The sequence below is a fragment of the Siniperca chuatsi genome, linkage group LG4, assembly GCF_020085105.1.
Source record: "Siniperca chuatsi isolate FFG_IHB_CAS linkage group LG4, ASM2008510v1, whole genome shotgun sequence".
Classification (NCBI taxonomy): Eukaryota; Metazoa; Chordata; class Actinopteri; order Centrarchiformes; family Sinipercidae; genus Siniperca; species Siniperca chuatsi.
The window spans coordinates 27,692,392-27,709,516 of record NC_058045.1 but is presented as its reverse complement, the minus strand read 5'-3'; the positions used below and the strand labels follow the sequence as shown (position 1 = coordinate 27,709,516).

The 17,125-nt window shown below is 40.1% G+C and overlaps 1 protein-coding gene across 5 annotated transcripts in view; it reads right to left on the bottom strand.

Moving 5' to 3' along the window:
- Window positions 1-274: 274 nt before the first annotated feature.
- The window catches only part of lrrk2 (leucine-rich repeat kinase 2), a 40,959-nt gene continuing 24,108 nt past the window's right edge, over window positions 275-17,125 (bottom strand). For 4 of the 5 annotated variants that reach the window (XM_044192423.1, XM_044192425.1, XM_044192426.1 and 1 more), the window contains 25 exons: window positions 16,757-16,938; window positions 16,334-16,557; window positions 15,365-15,492; window positions 14,400-14,618; window positions 14,105-14,306; window positions 13,561-13,649; window positions 13,033-13,220; window positions 12,755-12,909; window positions 12,502-12,633; window positions 11,812-12,003; window positions 11,479-11,625; window positions 11,166-11,278; window positions 10,732-10,922; window positions 10,180-10,340; window positions 9,722-9,892; window positions 8,918-9,018; window positions 8,446-8,658; window positions 7,343-7,536; window positions 6,834-6,906; window positions 6,451-6,641; window positions 5,756-5,908; window positions 4,868-5,094; window positions 3,869-3,937; window positions 3,626-3,762; window positions 275-926 (listed from right to left, as the gene is read on the bottom strand). In XM_044192423.1, the coding sequence (XP_044048358.1) occupies window positions 3,638-3,762; window positions 3,869-3,937; window positions 4,868-5,094; window positions 5,756-5,908; window positions 6,451-6,641; window positions 6,834-6,906; window positions 7,343-7,536; window positions 8,446-8,658; window positions 8,918-9,018; window positions 9,722-9,892; window positions 10,180-10,340; window positions 10,732-10,922; window positions 11,166-11,278; window positions 11,479-11,625; window positions 11,812-12,003; window positions 12,502-12,633; window positions 12,755-12,909; window positions 13,033-13,220; window positions 13,561-13,649; window positions 14,105-14,306; window positions 14,400-14,618; window positions 15,365-15,492; window positions 16,334-16,557; window positions 16,757-16,938 (3,840 nt within the window). In that variant the 3' untranslated portion in view covers window positions 275-926; window positions 3,626-3,637. The other variant, XM_044192427.1, reaches the window with a different exon arrangement.

Sequence of the window (17,125 nt, the reverse complement as noted above, 5' to 3'; positions counted from 1 at the left end):
CGTCTCTTGTCCCAGTGTTCTTTTTGTATATAATACTCTGACGTAGAAAAGGTTTCAGTCGTAGTCATCTGGACACTGTTTTCAGAATCAAGACGTTTCAGCTCCCATCCGGAAGTCATTTGAGAATGACTTCCGGATGGGAGCTGAAACGTCTTGATTCTGAAAACAGTGTCCAGATGACTACGACTGAAACCTTTTCTACGATAGAACACTCCTGGACGAATGAGGGACTACACCACCATAATACTCTGACATAAACATAAACAGAGCCATCTCAGTACATAAAATAGTATTTACTGACGTGTTCAGTTGACACCATCACAAACAGTGACTTTAGGTAACATGACATAAAAAATGTGTACAAAGCAGGCAGCATTTGAGAAGTCCCGTGTCCTGTTTACTGATGTGGAGTGAACAAGCTCACAGGTAAACACACACAGACACAGACGTGAGAATAAATAATCAAATATACACTTTTAGATGCTTTTTTCCTTTGGCTTTCTTTCCAGTTTCTTTTAAATCATACTACAGGTAAACAAACATCTCTATTCATTAGGACCAGGAGGTCTTCCTGAACATCTGCACTGCTCTCAGCCCTGAGAACACAAATTTGACCATCTGTGTCCCTTATAGAAAAATGTCTCTTCACAAATTACAAAGATTGTCTTCATCTAATAAAACATGGCACATTACTTCATAAATGCGTCTTCAAAACAAGAAAAAAAAAAAAAACATTTCTTGAATCAAATTCTTTAGATTGATTCCCTGCAATGTGCTCCCCTCATTAGTTCTTAGTCTTCCAGCGTCACTGCACTGGTACGTATGGCTGTCAGAAAATGAGGTAAAACATCCCCTTCAATGTGTACTGCTGACATCGATGGTGTACATCGATCCACTGGAGAGTTGATCCCTTTTCGACGAACATTCTGTAAAAAAAATTTATGAATTAAAACAAAATGGTATTATTATTACTGCCACCACTACTAACTACTACTACCACTACTGGTTAGGGCTGGGCAATATGGTTGAAATCATTATCAGTGTAATATTATGGATATTTCTGGATATTGATATGTACCACAATGTGGAAAATGTGTGCAAAGTCACATAAAATAAACAAAATGATGTTCAGAGCTATCAACTACGTTCCACTTTTCTGCATTACATAAGTACAAACTCTTTATTTGTGCCAAAAAACTATTTTAATAACTACTTTTGTAAGTTTTTATTTATACCTTGCTCAGAATCATTAATTTGGACAACAGGCATTTGTAGAATGAAAACATGATTAGATCATATTACAATATGACTTCATTAAAATAAACAATAATATTGATCTACAAAGCGCAGAATGCAAGAAAATGCAGTGTGATTGCTGGCTGCTAAATCGCATTGCTTGAATAGCTGGGAGATGAACTGAACTGCTGTTAAAGCTGCAAATGAAAGAGCAGCAGAAGGAGAGTAGGAACAGTAGGAGAGAGCTGAAGAATGAAAGAAACGAACGCACATAAATGGGGTGACGTGTAAGCAGTGAAAGGAACTGAAATGAGCTGAAGTGTCCAAAAAAGGAGTTGTGGTGTCCCTTGATGCGTATTAGCTGCAACGAGGGTGAAATATCAGTTCATGTCTAAGTCCTGAAGATAAATAAGCACTGAAATGAGCTGAAGAGTAACAGGAGCTGAGGTACGACTTGTTTATGAGCTGAAAGGAGCTGAAAGGTCAGGTGGTTCTTGACCGGTTTTTAGGCTAGTAACAGATGGTTGCTATGGTGTTCAAGATGGATGGTGGCACTAAGTGGTTTCTAGAGGGTTATTATAGTGTTCATAGCTGTTATATTGCTGTCACGATATACATTTACATATACCATGATAGAAGATTTTATCCATACCACCCACCCCTACAACAAGTAGTACTGTTGAAACTTCAACAACTATTGCAGCTGCTTCTAGTAATGCTTCCGTTATTATGACAACTGCAGCTACTACTACTTCTGCCTGTATTTCTCGTGATATAACAACTACTGCTGCTCCCTAAAGCCCCTGAAAACTTCTATATATAAAAATCTAAATATTTTTCTGTAACATTGCAGCCATTAACAAATAAGCAAAAGGCTAATTTAAAGTTAGAAAAAAACTTTATGTGTTATTTATTAACAGTTTAACACTCAAAAACTGTTAATCTGCTACATCAGGTCTGTTTGGGTGTGGTTTGATCAGATTTCATTGACAGTGACCAAACAACCCATCAACTGTCATCACATTTTGGCCTTGTTCACACTGGCAGCCCAAATCCGTTTTTTGGCATGTCCAGATTGATTTTAGAGAATCTGAACAGCAAAAAACATATGAAATGCGATTTTTGCTAATCAGATTCAGGCCACATTTGGAGTTGTTTTAAAATGCGATTCCAATCGGATTTCTACAGATGCGTCTCAGTCTGGACGCTCTGGACGCTCAAATCGGATTTCAAAGTGTCTTTAGCGTTACTCGCAACGCAACACACAACAATGACGTAAAATCCAGCGCATCAGAGCGGCTGAGCAGAATCCACGCTGCTACTAGCAGAGCGGTATTGAGGACAACAGAGAGAACAACAGTCCGTAGTTACTGCAGCAACCCATGCAGATAGGTTGGTGATGTCTGGACACACAAATCTGATCTGATCACTTGCAAATAACAGTGCGGACAGTCTGTCTTAAAGATCTGATTTGAGAAACAAATCGGATTTGCCTGTAGTCTGAACAAAGCCTTTGATTAAAATATTACTGAATCTATTTCCAACTGAGCCCCTCTCATTTCAGACTATTGAGTAGAGCACTGAGAAAAAGCATATGTACAGAAATCTGAACTAAAGCTGTGAAAGTGAAATCGTTCTTTAAACAATAGGGCTATATTGTGCAGCATTATTAAAGGCATAATGAGTAGGATTTGTCGGTTGCTGTTTGTAAACACACGATTCAAAGTTGACCCCTCCTCCCCGGCTCAAGGAGCACGAGAAAGAGAGAGAGAGAACAGCGGTGGTCGAGCAAGCTAGACAGTGAATGAAGAGAGGGAGCGGCGTTAGCGAGGAGAAAGCAGTGAATCAGAGAAATAAAACGTTATTTTCTGATTGTTTCATGGCGGTTACGTTCTAAAGCACAAATAAATACGCCCACACTTCCACACAACCCTACGGGAAGGAGTCACATTGCCAGATTTTGTGTGAATGCAGCCGAAGCCACGCTTCATCACGCTCACAGACCTGCAGCTCTTTATACATCCATGACACAGAGCGCAGAGAAAAGAGACGGAGACAGTGATGTAACCTGCTCGCTACGTTTTTATAGAGTCCCGACCTTGCACCCTGCCCAAAGGTTGACGCCTAGAAATGTCCCGAACACAGCAAACTAATAAGAAACTAAGAAAATACAGGCAGAGGACAGCATCTCTGCAGATACAGACACCGCCAAACACTAGTGGGTCATAAGTGATGATTGAGCGGGATAATTTTAGTATGAGTCTATACATTGTTTTTTAGAAAAATCCTACTCATTCTGCCGTTAAATAAATACCAATAACATTGAATAAAACAAAAAACAGACACGAATTAATAAATAGGTTGTAAAGGGAATAAAATATATACATACAAACGTGTGGCCTCAGTCATGATGGAGCTGCAATCTCATTTTGGCTGCGATCTGCTCTCTTTTTTCACAGTGTTTGTTCAGGTCTTTGGCCTCCATCGGCAGCGTGCTGTTCCACACCATCAGCACTGACTCCTCGTCTGAGAGGAGAGACAAAGTCAGACTTTAGACCAATGTAGAGAAACTCACACAGCGAGACAACCGGTTTCATAAAGTGTGGGTCAAACAATGAACCATCAGACTCACCAAACTGATTCTTGTCTTGTGGGAGTCTTCTGCCCAAAACCAGCACCACATTCTTCCAGTTTAGTGTTTCTATTCATGAAAAAAATATCTGTAATTAATACTGATGAGACACAGAGGCTTGACAGAAAGGCTTGTTTAGATGCAGAATTTAAAACAGGAAAATTGTTGTATTGTTGATGTAGAAAAAGAATCTGAATGATTCAATTTGCAGGCAAACTGTGGGCAGCATGCTGGGTGGTTTCACACATTTCTTCACACAACAGCCTTGACAGACCATGAATAACTGTGAAAGAAACACAGCTGTAGTATTATGTTGTTGTCTTTTTACTGATTCAGCTTCCTTCTTTTCGTATTTATTCATTTTCTTATAGTCTTTATTCATTCACTAAGTGTTTGCACTGCTGCATTATGAATGTCTTTAATATACTCTAGGGTCAAAGATGTAAAGAAAAGTGATGCTGTTTCTTTGTAAACCCAGTAGAAAAAAAAAAAAAAAAAAAAAAGAACAAAACCAAAAAATATATTTTTTCTGATTCTTTGGGCAAAATGTTGCAGCATTCTTTTGAACAAAATGTGTGCAGGAAACATCTTTTCTCCAGAGTCTGAAGTTATCAAGAGGCACCTGAGCTGCCTAATGTCCTGTTATTATCACCAGCACATATGAAACATGAACACTTATGCTAATTAAGTCAATCGTAAGGGTTAGGATTTCATTAGGTAGCAAAATCCCTCTATATTAATATATATTATATAATATAATATATTTTATTTATTTATTTTATTAGTATATATGGGGTGCCTGTGGTGTACTGTAAGAATGAGGTTTCTGTCACAATAAATGGACGCCAGTTTGTGTTCTCATGACAAGAACTCGTCCACACACAGACACCATGACAACATATCCTAATGACTTGTATATGTGGCACCATGCTGGCATGACATAAAAATAAAAATAAAAAAATGAATGTTTAAATAAATAAGTTAAAGTTAAGCACCCACCGATGAGTGCAGAGGTGATGCAGCGGATGGAAACGCAGCGGGGGCCAATGACCTGCAGTGTCTGGTGTTTGGAGAGCTCCAGCAGTAGCAGGTGGCCCCCTCTTGTGCCGATCCAGAGAGCTGCAGCACTCTGCACCAGCAGGGCCTTAACTCTGGCCCAGGAGGGAGCTGCCTCAGTGGTCAGCTCCACCTCGCTGCCCTGCCTGCCTCTGCAGCCAGAGTCATGTCTGCAGGGAGAGGAGTCATTAACATACAGCTGCACTCATATAAGAAACACCTGAATCTCCAAAATGTCAGAATCTGGAATGCTGTAAGATTGTAACAGCAGACAATATTAGACTATATTAGAAAAGAAAACATGTAAATAGACTGTTATTGTCTATTCAAGGCACAAAAATATGTTGTTAGGCACCAAGTTCCTGTTTGATTTTTGGAGACATTTCAGTGCTCACTGATGTGTTTGTGTTGTTTTTGCACTATTCAAAGATGACTTATTTGCAACATCTTTCACCTCTGTGTACATGGTGTTCATTGTCTATTGTCTCTATTCAGCCACATTGGCTATTTCTATAATGTTAACTACCTGAATCCTGTTTATTCACAGCGGGAAAAAACTCTTTCTGTTTCTCACTTCCTGTGTGTTATGATATGTATGCCTGTTTTGTTTATAAGAAAAATGTTTGGACATTCTTGCTCCAAAAACAACAAAACACAATTAAATACAGTGACATGAAAGATACTGGTCAATGTGACCTGAAGTTCAACTGTGGAACAAGCTTTGATTTACAAGCAGGTAATCATCAGCAGTGCACAGGTCAGAGCCACTGAGCCCTGATAAAAAATATATAACAAATATTTCTGTGTGTGTGTGTGTGTGTGTGTGTGTACCTGATGATCTGAGCACAGTCGATGTAGTCCACCATCCTCTCGCTCCTCTTATCCCAAACCTCCACGGTTGGTGTCCCAGCTTTGCTCAGGTAAATGTATTTATCCACAACCATTCGAGACACACACGCTTCACCACCAAACGAACGCTGCTGTCTGAAGGGCACACACACGGGCACACACACACACACACAGACATATCACTGTACTGCTATAATAATAATAAAACTTTATTTATAGAGCACTTATCAAAACAAAGTACAAAGTGCTTCACAACAAGAGAAATAAAATACCACAGTGAATGATGAAATATAAAGAAATAAAATACATAAAATATACCACACCAATGACAATGACATAATGACTGATTTTAACTTTAAACTCAGGCTTCACTTTAATCTAATTCTAATTCTATTCTCATCTTGTTAGGAAAACCCACATTTATGATGGACACATTTTTTAATCTCCTCTCCAAACAGCAAAACTTTCATTTCGTACTAAAACCCATTTATAACCTTTTTACGCAGGAAACAGTTTTGATAAGTATTAAAGTACAAATGCTCATTCTTCAGTCCCGCCATGCTCAACTCATATCAACAGTATGAGCTGATCTGAAGCAAAAACCTTCTTTCTAAACCTGTTTACCTAAACTGTCAACAACAAGTTGCCTCTGATTTCCCTACATGACATGGACTCACTGGAAGATGAGGTTTGGTCTTGTGTCAATGGTCTTGCAGACGTCGTAGTCGGCCGTGAAGGAGAGGATCTTGGTCGCGCAGCTGGCCCACACAGACCTGCTGTCCAGCAAATGCACCGACTGGCCCAGACACATGACAGGCGTGTTGACGTTTCCCACAGTGAGAGTTTTAACCGGCTGCCCGTTCTCCTGCTGGAAGGAGGAGAACAAGAAGGAAATGAAAGTCCAAACTGCTGCTGGATACAGTATTGTACATTTACAGCATAGGAGGATAAGATAACATCTGAGCAAAATTTCAGAATATTAAACAGTGATTTAACAAAAATAAAAGTCATCTTTTGAGAACAAAGACACTGGATCTTTTATTTAATATATAATATTTACCTTGAGTACAGAGTCCTCATAAACAGTGAGAATTCCATTGGCTGTCCCAACCAGCAAGTAATTCTTTCTTTGGCTGAAAAGTGATGAAAAACATCAAAAAGCACTATTTCAAAAAGCTTGTAGATTCAGCATAATGATCTGTTTTACACTTGCAGATCTTCTAGAAGATTTATACAAAATGTAAACTGTGGTTACAAAGAAATTAAATGACCAAAACTGGAATATGAAAATGCTAGATTATTAGTTATATTTCGCAAGAAGCCATAATCACTCTCTGGACATCATCATCATCAATAGGGAGAGGTTTGGTGATGGGTTATTTTTACCTCAGGATGCCACAAATTGTAGCCCGACTTAGCCAGGCCAAAATTTCCATTTGTTGCACAAGAAATATCGAAATCTTACAGGCAGATTACCATGAACTTCACTAAGCACTTCAGCTGAAGCAGCAGGAGGTTAAATTCTCCACGAGTGTAGCGTCAGTTTGTAGTGTTTTTACAGACACTTACGTGCGACGAGCGTGTACATGGAAGTACAGTGAGGTGACAGCGTCGGTGACACTCTGCAGGTGGTGCCAAGTTGACGTGTCCTGAGTGCTAATGACCACTAAGCAGCCAGACTGGGTGCCTGCCACGAGCCAATCACATGCCTCGTTCGGGATTTGGACGGTCACAAGACACAAAACAGGACTGGTATCAATCTCCTGTAGGAGTAAGAGAACCCACCTTGTGAACATAAAGTATGCTGATAAAAAAAGGCAAACATGTCGCAGTAAAAACGCACTCAAAGAGTTTGAACAGTTAGTAAGAATAAATTGTGAAGGCAGGTTGGACTGCAAAAAACAAAACAAACATTGTGTGTTGGAATTCATGTCATTGTGTCTGTATGGTAGAAAGCCTGATAAAAGCTTCTCCAGTAACTCTGTGGCAGGTGGTTTCCCACAAACACCATGACTACACAAAACCTTAGCATGAGTGATCCTACTGGGAGTCAAATACTCAGCATCTACCAACCATGCTTATTCACTCACAACATTTGAGTGTATTGCACATTTATTGCAAAATACATTGTGACAATAAGTCTGTGATGAAACAGGTTTGACTAGTCATGAATATAATGCCAAATGTATAAGCAAAGGGAGACAATGCACTGCTTTGTGTGACATGATGACTCTATTGTAAATTCAAAAGGCTGTTTGTACTTAACATGCATAGATGGCACCTTATACCTGGTCACCGTCTATATATATTCACATGGCTGCTATGCTCACAGAATAAATGGTTATGGGCACACAGAGACGTGCAAAAATTTACATCTTGGTCCTCCTCCAAAGAACTGAAATATGTTTAATTGGAAGAGGAACGAGAAGATAATCCAACCAGATGTCACCTGATACTTCCTCATACATAGTGGGCCAAGCATAACAAAATGAAACTCTGACAAGTTGCAGTCTGGACTGATGCTAATATTAAGATATGATTTTAACTATGAACCCCAGATAAGGTGAATTACAGCATTAAAAACGTCCGTCCCTGTTTCGCTTTTTAGTTGAAAATAAAACCAAACCAAACGTGAAATCAAGATAATATTCAGCCCTGAGTGATGTTGGTACCTGTGTAGTGACTGTGTTGGTGTCCAGGTCCACTGCTGTGATGGAGCCAAGTCTGTGGGTGCTGCTGCCTCCACCCAGCCAGGCTCTGTGGCTGTTCGATGAGCCGTCACTGCTGCCACAGCTCACTGTGAAGCACTCAGCGTTGAACGCCCGGGGAACCACCAGCTCCCTCATCAGGCACAACATCTCCCCTGAATTCAGCCTGTCAAACACCTGCAAACATTACAGAAGACACAAATACTTGTTAATTGTGTGTTAAATGTGCTCTGAAATCATGAAACATACTCTAATTAAAGCCACTATTTGTATTGCTGCATTGATGTCTGCCACAGTGTCTTTTTTTTTTTTTTTTTTAAAATAGTACCACTGGGGGGTGCTTGTCTCTACACTGCTCTGCCTTCTCTAACTTTCTCAGTAAAAATTAAAGCACCAGCACCCTCTAAACACAGTTACACAGTCTTCAGGTCCTAACCTGAGCAGAAGTAGGCCGAGCCTGAGGGCTTTCTCTCAAACAGTCCTTCATCAGTGCCTGGAAGCCCAGCCAAGGTGAGCAACCATAGTGTTTTACTGGATCTGTGTACAAGACAGTGAACACATCAGTAAATGTTGTCTGACTTAACCTTTCATATCTGTGAAGAAATGTATTTAAAACGACGACAGTAAAACAAGAGATCATATGACCATTTTTCTAAGATAAAACCAGAAAATGTTATTACAGATATGATAAATACAAAACTACAGATAGAAATTCATTATAACCAAAATCATCAAACGCCTTCTCAGGAAAGAATTTGTGTATTTTGTACTTTATTTAAGGAGATTTAAATAGCTAGCGAGCTGTTTAACATAAAAATGGACATCATAAAATCATGGTGTCATTTCAATTATAAGCAGTTAACAATTTAATGTAATTAATATGGTTTTGTCCTCTTACATTTATCATTTGTCCTCTAATGATGCCATCTAGGGGCTGAACAGTTTCAGAATGGATAAATCCAGAATTCAGTTTATTTGTTAAATGTGATGATGTATTCAAGTGCATAAAAAATAAAAACATTTGTTTAAAATATGAATAAATTATTACGTTTTTTCTCATGATGTCTCCAAAAAGAATCAGCACACCTTAGCACAATAGCACTTAAAAGGATAGTGGTTAACATCAGTTCAGACTTATATCAACACATGTAACAACAATGTACAACAGAGTTGATTTCAGTTTACAGAGATTTTCTTCAACTCGTGTTTACGTTTTGGGGAAAAACTCTTTAATTATTACCTGGCAGTTTTCCCTGCACTGCAACCTCATCAAACTCACTGGGGAACTTCATGCCGTCAGAGATGCGCTCACCACAGGTCAGGAGGTCGTAGAGCAGCAGGCCGAATGAGAACACATCAGCCTGCTGGTTATAGATCACATTACCTCGGGCAACCTCTGGTGCTCGGAAACCTGACAGATATACAGTAATCAATTTTAAAAGATATACAAACAAACTTGGAAATTATGTATATTTGACCAGACTTTGCTGATATATTGTTAACATACAGTAGGACTTAAAAAGTTGTCCAATTTAGTGGAAAAAAATTCTACTGACAATTTGTAAGAATAACCAAATCAACAGAATGACACTGACCTACAGTTTAACTGCAGCTCTTCAGATATTCAGCTCAGATGTTTAATAAGCAGGATGACCTTAAATGTAATGAGGATGTATACTGTTTGAGGAGGCGTCTAACCTGGAGTGCCCTCTGAGCTCCTCACTCCCATGCTGCAGCAGTACTGAGCGATGCCGTAGTCTGTAATCTTGGCGATGATCTCAGAGTCGGTCTTCAGGTTGAACAGAAGGACGTTGTGGGGCTTAAGATCCCGATAGATGATCATGGCTGAGTGAAGGTATCTGATCACACAGATTATATAATGAGTGAAGGATTTTCTTTTCAAATGTTAAAAATTTTCACATTGTAGTTTAATCTAATTTTGAAGATCTGTTTGGTGTTGAATAAGAGTCACGATCCTAATCCTAATTTTTGTTAATGATTATGTCAATATTTTTTTTTTTTTTTTACATGAAATGACAGTAGCTCTGAACTTAGCTTACATCAAAATTACACTGTATTGTATCATATTATAATTTGGATTACACAAGACTTTTATCACAAAACTTGTGTGCAATCCCTTGAGGAAATGATCAATTAACTTTCCAATAATTCCATTTATTCTAAAGAAAAATAAAACTGGACAGGCTAAACAAGACAAGGAATGTAATGCAATCATCCCTAACTCTCTACCTGAGTCCGTCGGCCACCTGCAGGGCGATTCTGTGCTGGAGCTTTCGGTTGAGGCTGCCGTTCTCATGTTCAAATAGGGAGTCCAGTGAGCCTCGCAGAGCCAGCTCCATCACCAGGACCTGAGGAACTGTGCCGGCTGCCAGCAGACCTACCAGGCTGGGGTGACAGAGGCGACCCAACACCGCCAACTCCTGGAGAAAAACAGACAATGAAAAGAAGTAGAGTGAGTGAAAGATTGTAGCCGTAAACTATAGGTTAGAAAAGGCTGGTGTCCTGAAAAATCACCAGTTTGATTTCTCCAACAATATTTAAAGTAAAATAATATTTCAGTGACTGCTGAGGTTGTCTTGAGCAGGGCACTTTGTCAATGCGCTGTCCAGGACACAGCAACCATAGGTAACTTTTAGTTTCTTATTATACATTTTCAGTGGTACCTGTCTGAGGAGTCTGTAGATGTAAAGCTCAGATGCATGCTTGTTGAATATTTTCACAGCTACTTCTTCATTTTTGTAGACACCTCGATAGACAGTCCCAAAGCCGCCGTCCCCTGTAAACAAAATATATAATATATTTATGTGTCCCATTTCACTTTTTTAAGGCATTATAAAAAATAGAAATTGCTAAGTTTTGTGAACAAGACAAGCATAGAGCAATAACAGAAAGGCAAAAACAGGAGAGGAAACAATGGAGATCCTTGACTCAAAAACAACCCAGGAATTATGATGTGTGGAAATGAGATAGGCGTACCCAGTCGGTTCTCTTTAGACATGTCTATGGCCAACTCTTCACTGTCCAGTACTGTTCCTGCAGGCTGGTCACTCAGTACCAAGTCAGGAGCGATCTGAGAGATGGGAAGTGTGCAGCGGGGGTCCTCCGGGTTCACCAGCAGAAAATCTATGATCAATAACGTAATCATCAATATAATAGATGTTAGATAATCGGAACCATGCACCAAACATGCATGTGGAATGATTAAAGTGAGGTGCTTCTGAACACTTTTAGAAACCACAATGTGTTTTGTACCAAATTTTTATGTATTTACTGACAAAACGTGTTGTTTTTTTAGTGTGATTTAAGTACCATTGTTAAAACAGGTAAAGAGGTCCTCAAGCAGAATCTTGCTCCACTCCTGCCCGTCCTCAAAGCTGTAGAGAGCCCACTTCTTCAGCAGCGCCTCACCACTGCCATGCATGTCAGTGTTCAGCAGGCCAGGAAACCATTCCTCCAGCAGGGAGTCGATGTGATCCACCACCTGACCCAGCAGCACCCGGCCTGGGGGGAGAGAGACAAAACGTTTAACAATACAGACATGTTCACCATTATCAACAGTATAGCAACTTCTTCTGTGACAGTGCACTGGTACTAGCTTTGTGATACATTCTCTTGCAATATTGTCAATACACTTGCATGACATAATGCTATTTATAGTAAATTATTTATTTGGGTTTACCTATTCTCTGTTAACCTTAATCTGTGCTCATTGAAAATATGTAAAACAGTTTAAGCAGTGTTATCATTCATTTACTACATACAGTGTAACATTTGCATATATACTATTATATTTGAATGGTGCCACAAGTAACATGTTGCATTGTCTTAAAAAGGCGAAGACTGTATTCATTTGCAAATTGTTTCACCTCAGTTATCTATAATATGATTAAAACTGAAAGAGCTTCATAGTACATTGTTCCCTACAGAAAACTCTTTTCATGTCATTTAAACAGAATCATTTCAGTCCAGCAAGACTTGTATTTTGTAAAAGAATGGCACCTTTGCGTGAAGAGGGCACAGTTATCCTGACGAAGCTGGAGGGGTTCTCCTCCACCAGACAGTAGGCCTCTGGAGACCAGCTCAGGTACACGCCTCTCCTCCAGTAGATCCGGTTGGGTCGCACCACTTTTTCTGGATACCACACAGTAAGATAATTCATTTTATAAATCACCGGGTTCTTTTTTGAATTTGAACCTGCAAAGCAGCACCCACTGATGAAACAGTGACTGTGTCTACTGTACGTTCAATTTACCTCTTCCACACAGCAAGTAAGAAGAAAACTCCAGTAAGCGGCTGATCTGACGAGACCAGTAATCCATGGGGAAGTACGGCATCTCGTACAGACGCACAATCACCTCTGAGTTCTCACAGTGAGGCAGGTCTATCACCGGTCTGTGTTTGGACAAACTTTAAAGGAAGAGTTGAGTGGTTAGAGACCATGAAATATTTTGATATGTTAATGTATTTGGTCTCTCTACAGTGGCACAATCCAAAAACACAGACATCTGTAGCTGCAAATTTAAAACACACCTGCTGGGTACGAGTAGCTGGTTCTCGCTGAAGGGTAGAGCGATCTGAAACTTCTCCAGCAGTTTGAAGAACTGTGTCAGGTGGCTCTTGGGGAAACATTTGGTCTCAAACAGAAACTTTTCCACCACTGAGCGCTGAACAACTCCTTTAGGCTGCTCCCAGACGCCACAGCTCTTTAAGGTCAGTTTCTAAACAGAGAACAGACACCTGCATCTGTGCACCTGACAGATCTGACACATTCTTGAACAAACATGTAGAAGGAGTGTGAATAGCGGGCTTTTATGTGGCCACCATTTTGGAGGTCATCAGTTCTTAGCGACATGGCTGACTGCATCTCCGGATTTAGAAAAATGAGATATCTCAAAAAGGTAATCAATTGTCCACTAAAGTAAAAGTGAGAATATATTTGATGCTGTCTTATTTTCATCAGCCTCAAGCCTTCATCAGTTTGTTTTCAAGCAGAATCAGCTCAGTTAGCCTGAACAAAGACACATGTGTGATTGTCTCTGTGTGTTCAGGTGAGGCTACCTGAGAGATGATGTTGCACAGCCACTGTGGGTCGATGAAGTAGAGGTCTTGGAGCTGAAGTGCAGGATCATCAAAGTGCAGTAAAACCCCTTCAGTGACAGAGGAAGAAACAAAAAAAAAACAACCAGGCTTGGTCAGATATATTGTTGATCCTTGAGACAATATTTGAAACATTAAAGTAATCATTGAAATGTGAGTTGTAGAATACCCGTTTCTGAGAAATGGACTACACAACCTTACAATAGGGAAGGCACAGTAAGATTTAAATTCATACAATCACACATCTCAGAGTCATCCTGTTGTCTGCCTGCTACATGTACCACTGCATAATTCAATTAAGTGGGTACAGCTGTGACTGTCACGATGGTGCAGTAAGTGCTGATGCTAAGATGAAGGAGCGTTGAGAGATATTGATAAATTAGGACACTATATTCAATTAAAAGGTATATCAAGGTCATCCTTCTTTTTTTTCAGAAAAGTTTTAAGGCTTGTTTGATGTTGAATGTAGCAGGTTTTCTTTAAAGCGGCCCTGATCCCGACTGACCGGCTTCGCTGAGGAAGTGGACAGCGTGGGGCAGCTCAGCTTCCTCCAGCTGCAGCTGACTCTCCTGGATGAGCTGCAGCAGCTCCCTGTGCCTGAGAACGGGGAACTCTGGGGGAACCCTGGTTCTCTCCTGCAGAACCCGGCGCTCCAGCTCCACGTAGCTGTCTGGAACCAGCTGGCCCATCACAGGCTGGCCCTGGATCTGTGAAACGGAGCGGAGATGAGAAGGTGAGGACAGAGAGGAGAGCTAAAGAAAGGAAAGGAAAGGTTTAATCTGCTGTTTGTGTCATTTTACCTTGAAGCTGGTGACTTCCCTGGCAATGGCCTTGCGGAGCTTGGTCATGGTGTCCGAGTCCTCGCAGACGGAGACCATGTGGTAGTCCCTGATGGCAGGGAAGCCCTGATGGTTCAGCAGCTCCTCTCTGATCTTGGTCAGGCAGGCCTGAAGTTGCAGGTCCTCGCTCACATCTGTGTGGGTTCCCACCAGGATTACCGGGGACAGAGGAGCTACAGCCTGAAGCAAAGAGGTGTAAGGATTTTTTAAAAGATGGGAAAAAAATATTTACACATACATATTTTTACATTTCAAAGTTAGCTGTGATTTCCAAAACAGCCTTATTTTTAAGATTTTAAGCATTTTTCTCTTAACACAAGTGAAATAAGTCTGCCAGTGATTTCCATTATGAGATGCTTAAAAAATTATGTGATAATATTTTCAAATGATGCAGACTATTATGCTGATTCAGGAAAATTGTTGAATTAAGTCATTTTCAACTGAAACATAATTAATATTACCACTAAGTGATTTTTACTTATTTTTTAAAAAAAGGGAAAATTTAAATTAAATTTGTAAGGTGGATACTTTTCCAGTGTGTTCAGTATTTAGTGTAACATATGTTAATAGCAAACAACAAAGCTGACTTAAAACTACATACAACCTGTATACTGTCACATACATACCAAGAATGAACATCATTTTTTCATGCTCTTTCACATATAACATTTTTGTATCCTATATAACAGTTATCAGCAACTTACAGTATATCTTAAAACAATTGCTTAAGAAATAATTACATTTTAGCTTCTACCAATAGAATTTAAAACTTGATATTGTTGAACCCTTTAGTCACTTGATTGTGATGCTTTACAAATTGCTCAAAAGGATTAATCAACAAATTGTGGTGTCCAACTCAACTCAATTCCACTCTGATCTCAACAGTTATTCATCAGGACTATGTGAATCTTTGGGTTATGACTCACTTTGATGTTGAAGAGCCAGGGTTTGAGGGCGTCCACCTGACTGGCTCCTTTGCTGAGGTTGTATACCACCAGGTAGAGAGCTCTGGAAGTCAGGAAGTGAGGGTGAGAGCCGCTGAACTCCTCTCCACCTGTGGGGTAAAGAAGCAGAGAGTGAAACTACGTCACACCAGCTGAATAATATACCCACATACCTCTCTCAAATGCGTGATATATTTCAATCAGTGTCTTACATACATGACTTAAGACACAGGACTTATGTACCTACTCTGTAATAATAATAATCTTGCTTCATTGCTTCTAAGAATAACTACCTACTGTTGGTGACTTCTGAGCTAACTTGTACTGGGAATATATAATAGCTTGGACTTAACTTCGCTTCAGTTCATACAGCTTCTCAGTGCACTGACATTCTCCATTGTAATCTGGTTGGTTAAGAAATCAGACCAACATTTAGAGAAAATGAATCTTACAGCAGCTGACAAGATGATGTAATGTAACTTATCTGTGAACATGGACAAGATGGAAAAGTGACGTGTATGGTCTATATCGAAAAAAACAAATGGGACTACATGTCAATCTGTGGCGTGCATATCATCACTAAGGCTATGACATAGCCAAGAAACGCCAAATCTCCATTCATGGATTTTAACCAAAAGTCTAACATTTTTTTCCTGGCCCGGTGAACAACTGTTTCACAAAGTTTAATGCAAATCCATTTATTACTGTCACTTTTTCACTAGGAACTTGCTGTGAATGTGAAAAAAGTACATTTGCAATTCTATGATCTAGTACACTGTTTAACATACATCTCTGCAGCTGCAACCTGCTGTAAGGACTGATAACAGGTCCTGCTGCCCCTGTACCATGCGTGACTTCATGTTTTTGAGTTGCTGTGTTACTTGGCAATTTGTCCCAAAAGCAATGTCAAAAAGACATGTGTACTTTAAACAGCATTAAATGTGGGCCAACCTGAGAAGTCCCAGACGTTCAGCACCATTTTCTTCTTGTCCCGCTCCCTGATGGTCCAGTCCCGGACATCAATGCCAACAGCGGTCCGCTTTGAGTTCAACTGGGAGCGCTTCAGCTTCATCAGCTGCTGGATCAGGGTGGTCTTCCCGCTGCCTGCATTCCCCACCACGATGAGCTTCATCCGGTAGTACGGCACTGCCTTCTTCAGCCGCTGCTGCAGGAACCTGGGAGAGAGGGTGGAGGAAAGTTATAGCTTGTTTATTATGAGACTTATTTCATTTTATTTTTTCTTCTACAAATTCAAGACTGAGCGATCGTAAAAATGTGGTGAAAATATCTTTTGCAAATGATGGGGTGGTATTCAAAGAGCATTTAATATTAATATCTTCACAAAAAACACCTCAGGTTTGTAAAGCCCCTGACCTGACAATGTCTTTGGTCTTGCTGCCAATGAGTTTGAGGTCCAGCTGGAGTCGAAGGCCGTCCAGTGGCAGGTCCCACAGTCTGCTCAGTTTCCCCATTTCATCAGGGAAGGACCGCAGGTTAGCGTTACGACTCACATCCAGGGAGGTCAGGCCTTCCAACAAGCCGATCTGTGGAGGGATCTGAATAGAGACGATACAGAATCAGAATCAGAAATACTTTATTGATCCCCGAGGGGAAACTCTTTCATTACAGCTGCTCACTGTCACGTCAATGCCCACAGAAATAGAAGTACTAAGCAAATCAAAATATAATACACTATAATACAACCATCAAAGGTATATATTTGCTTTGCTCTGTCATTTACAC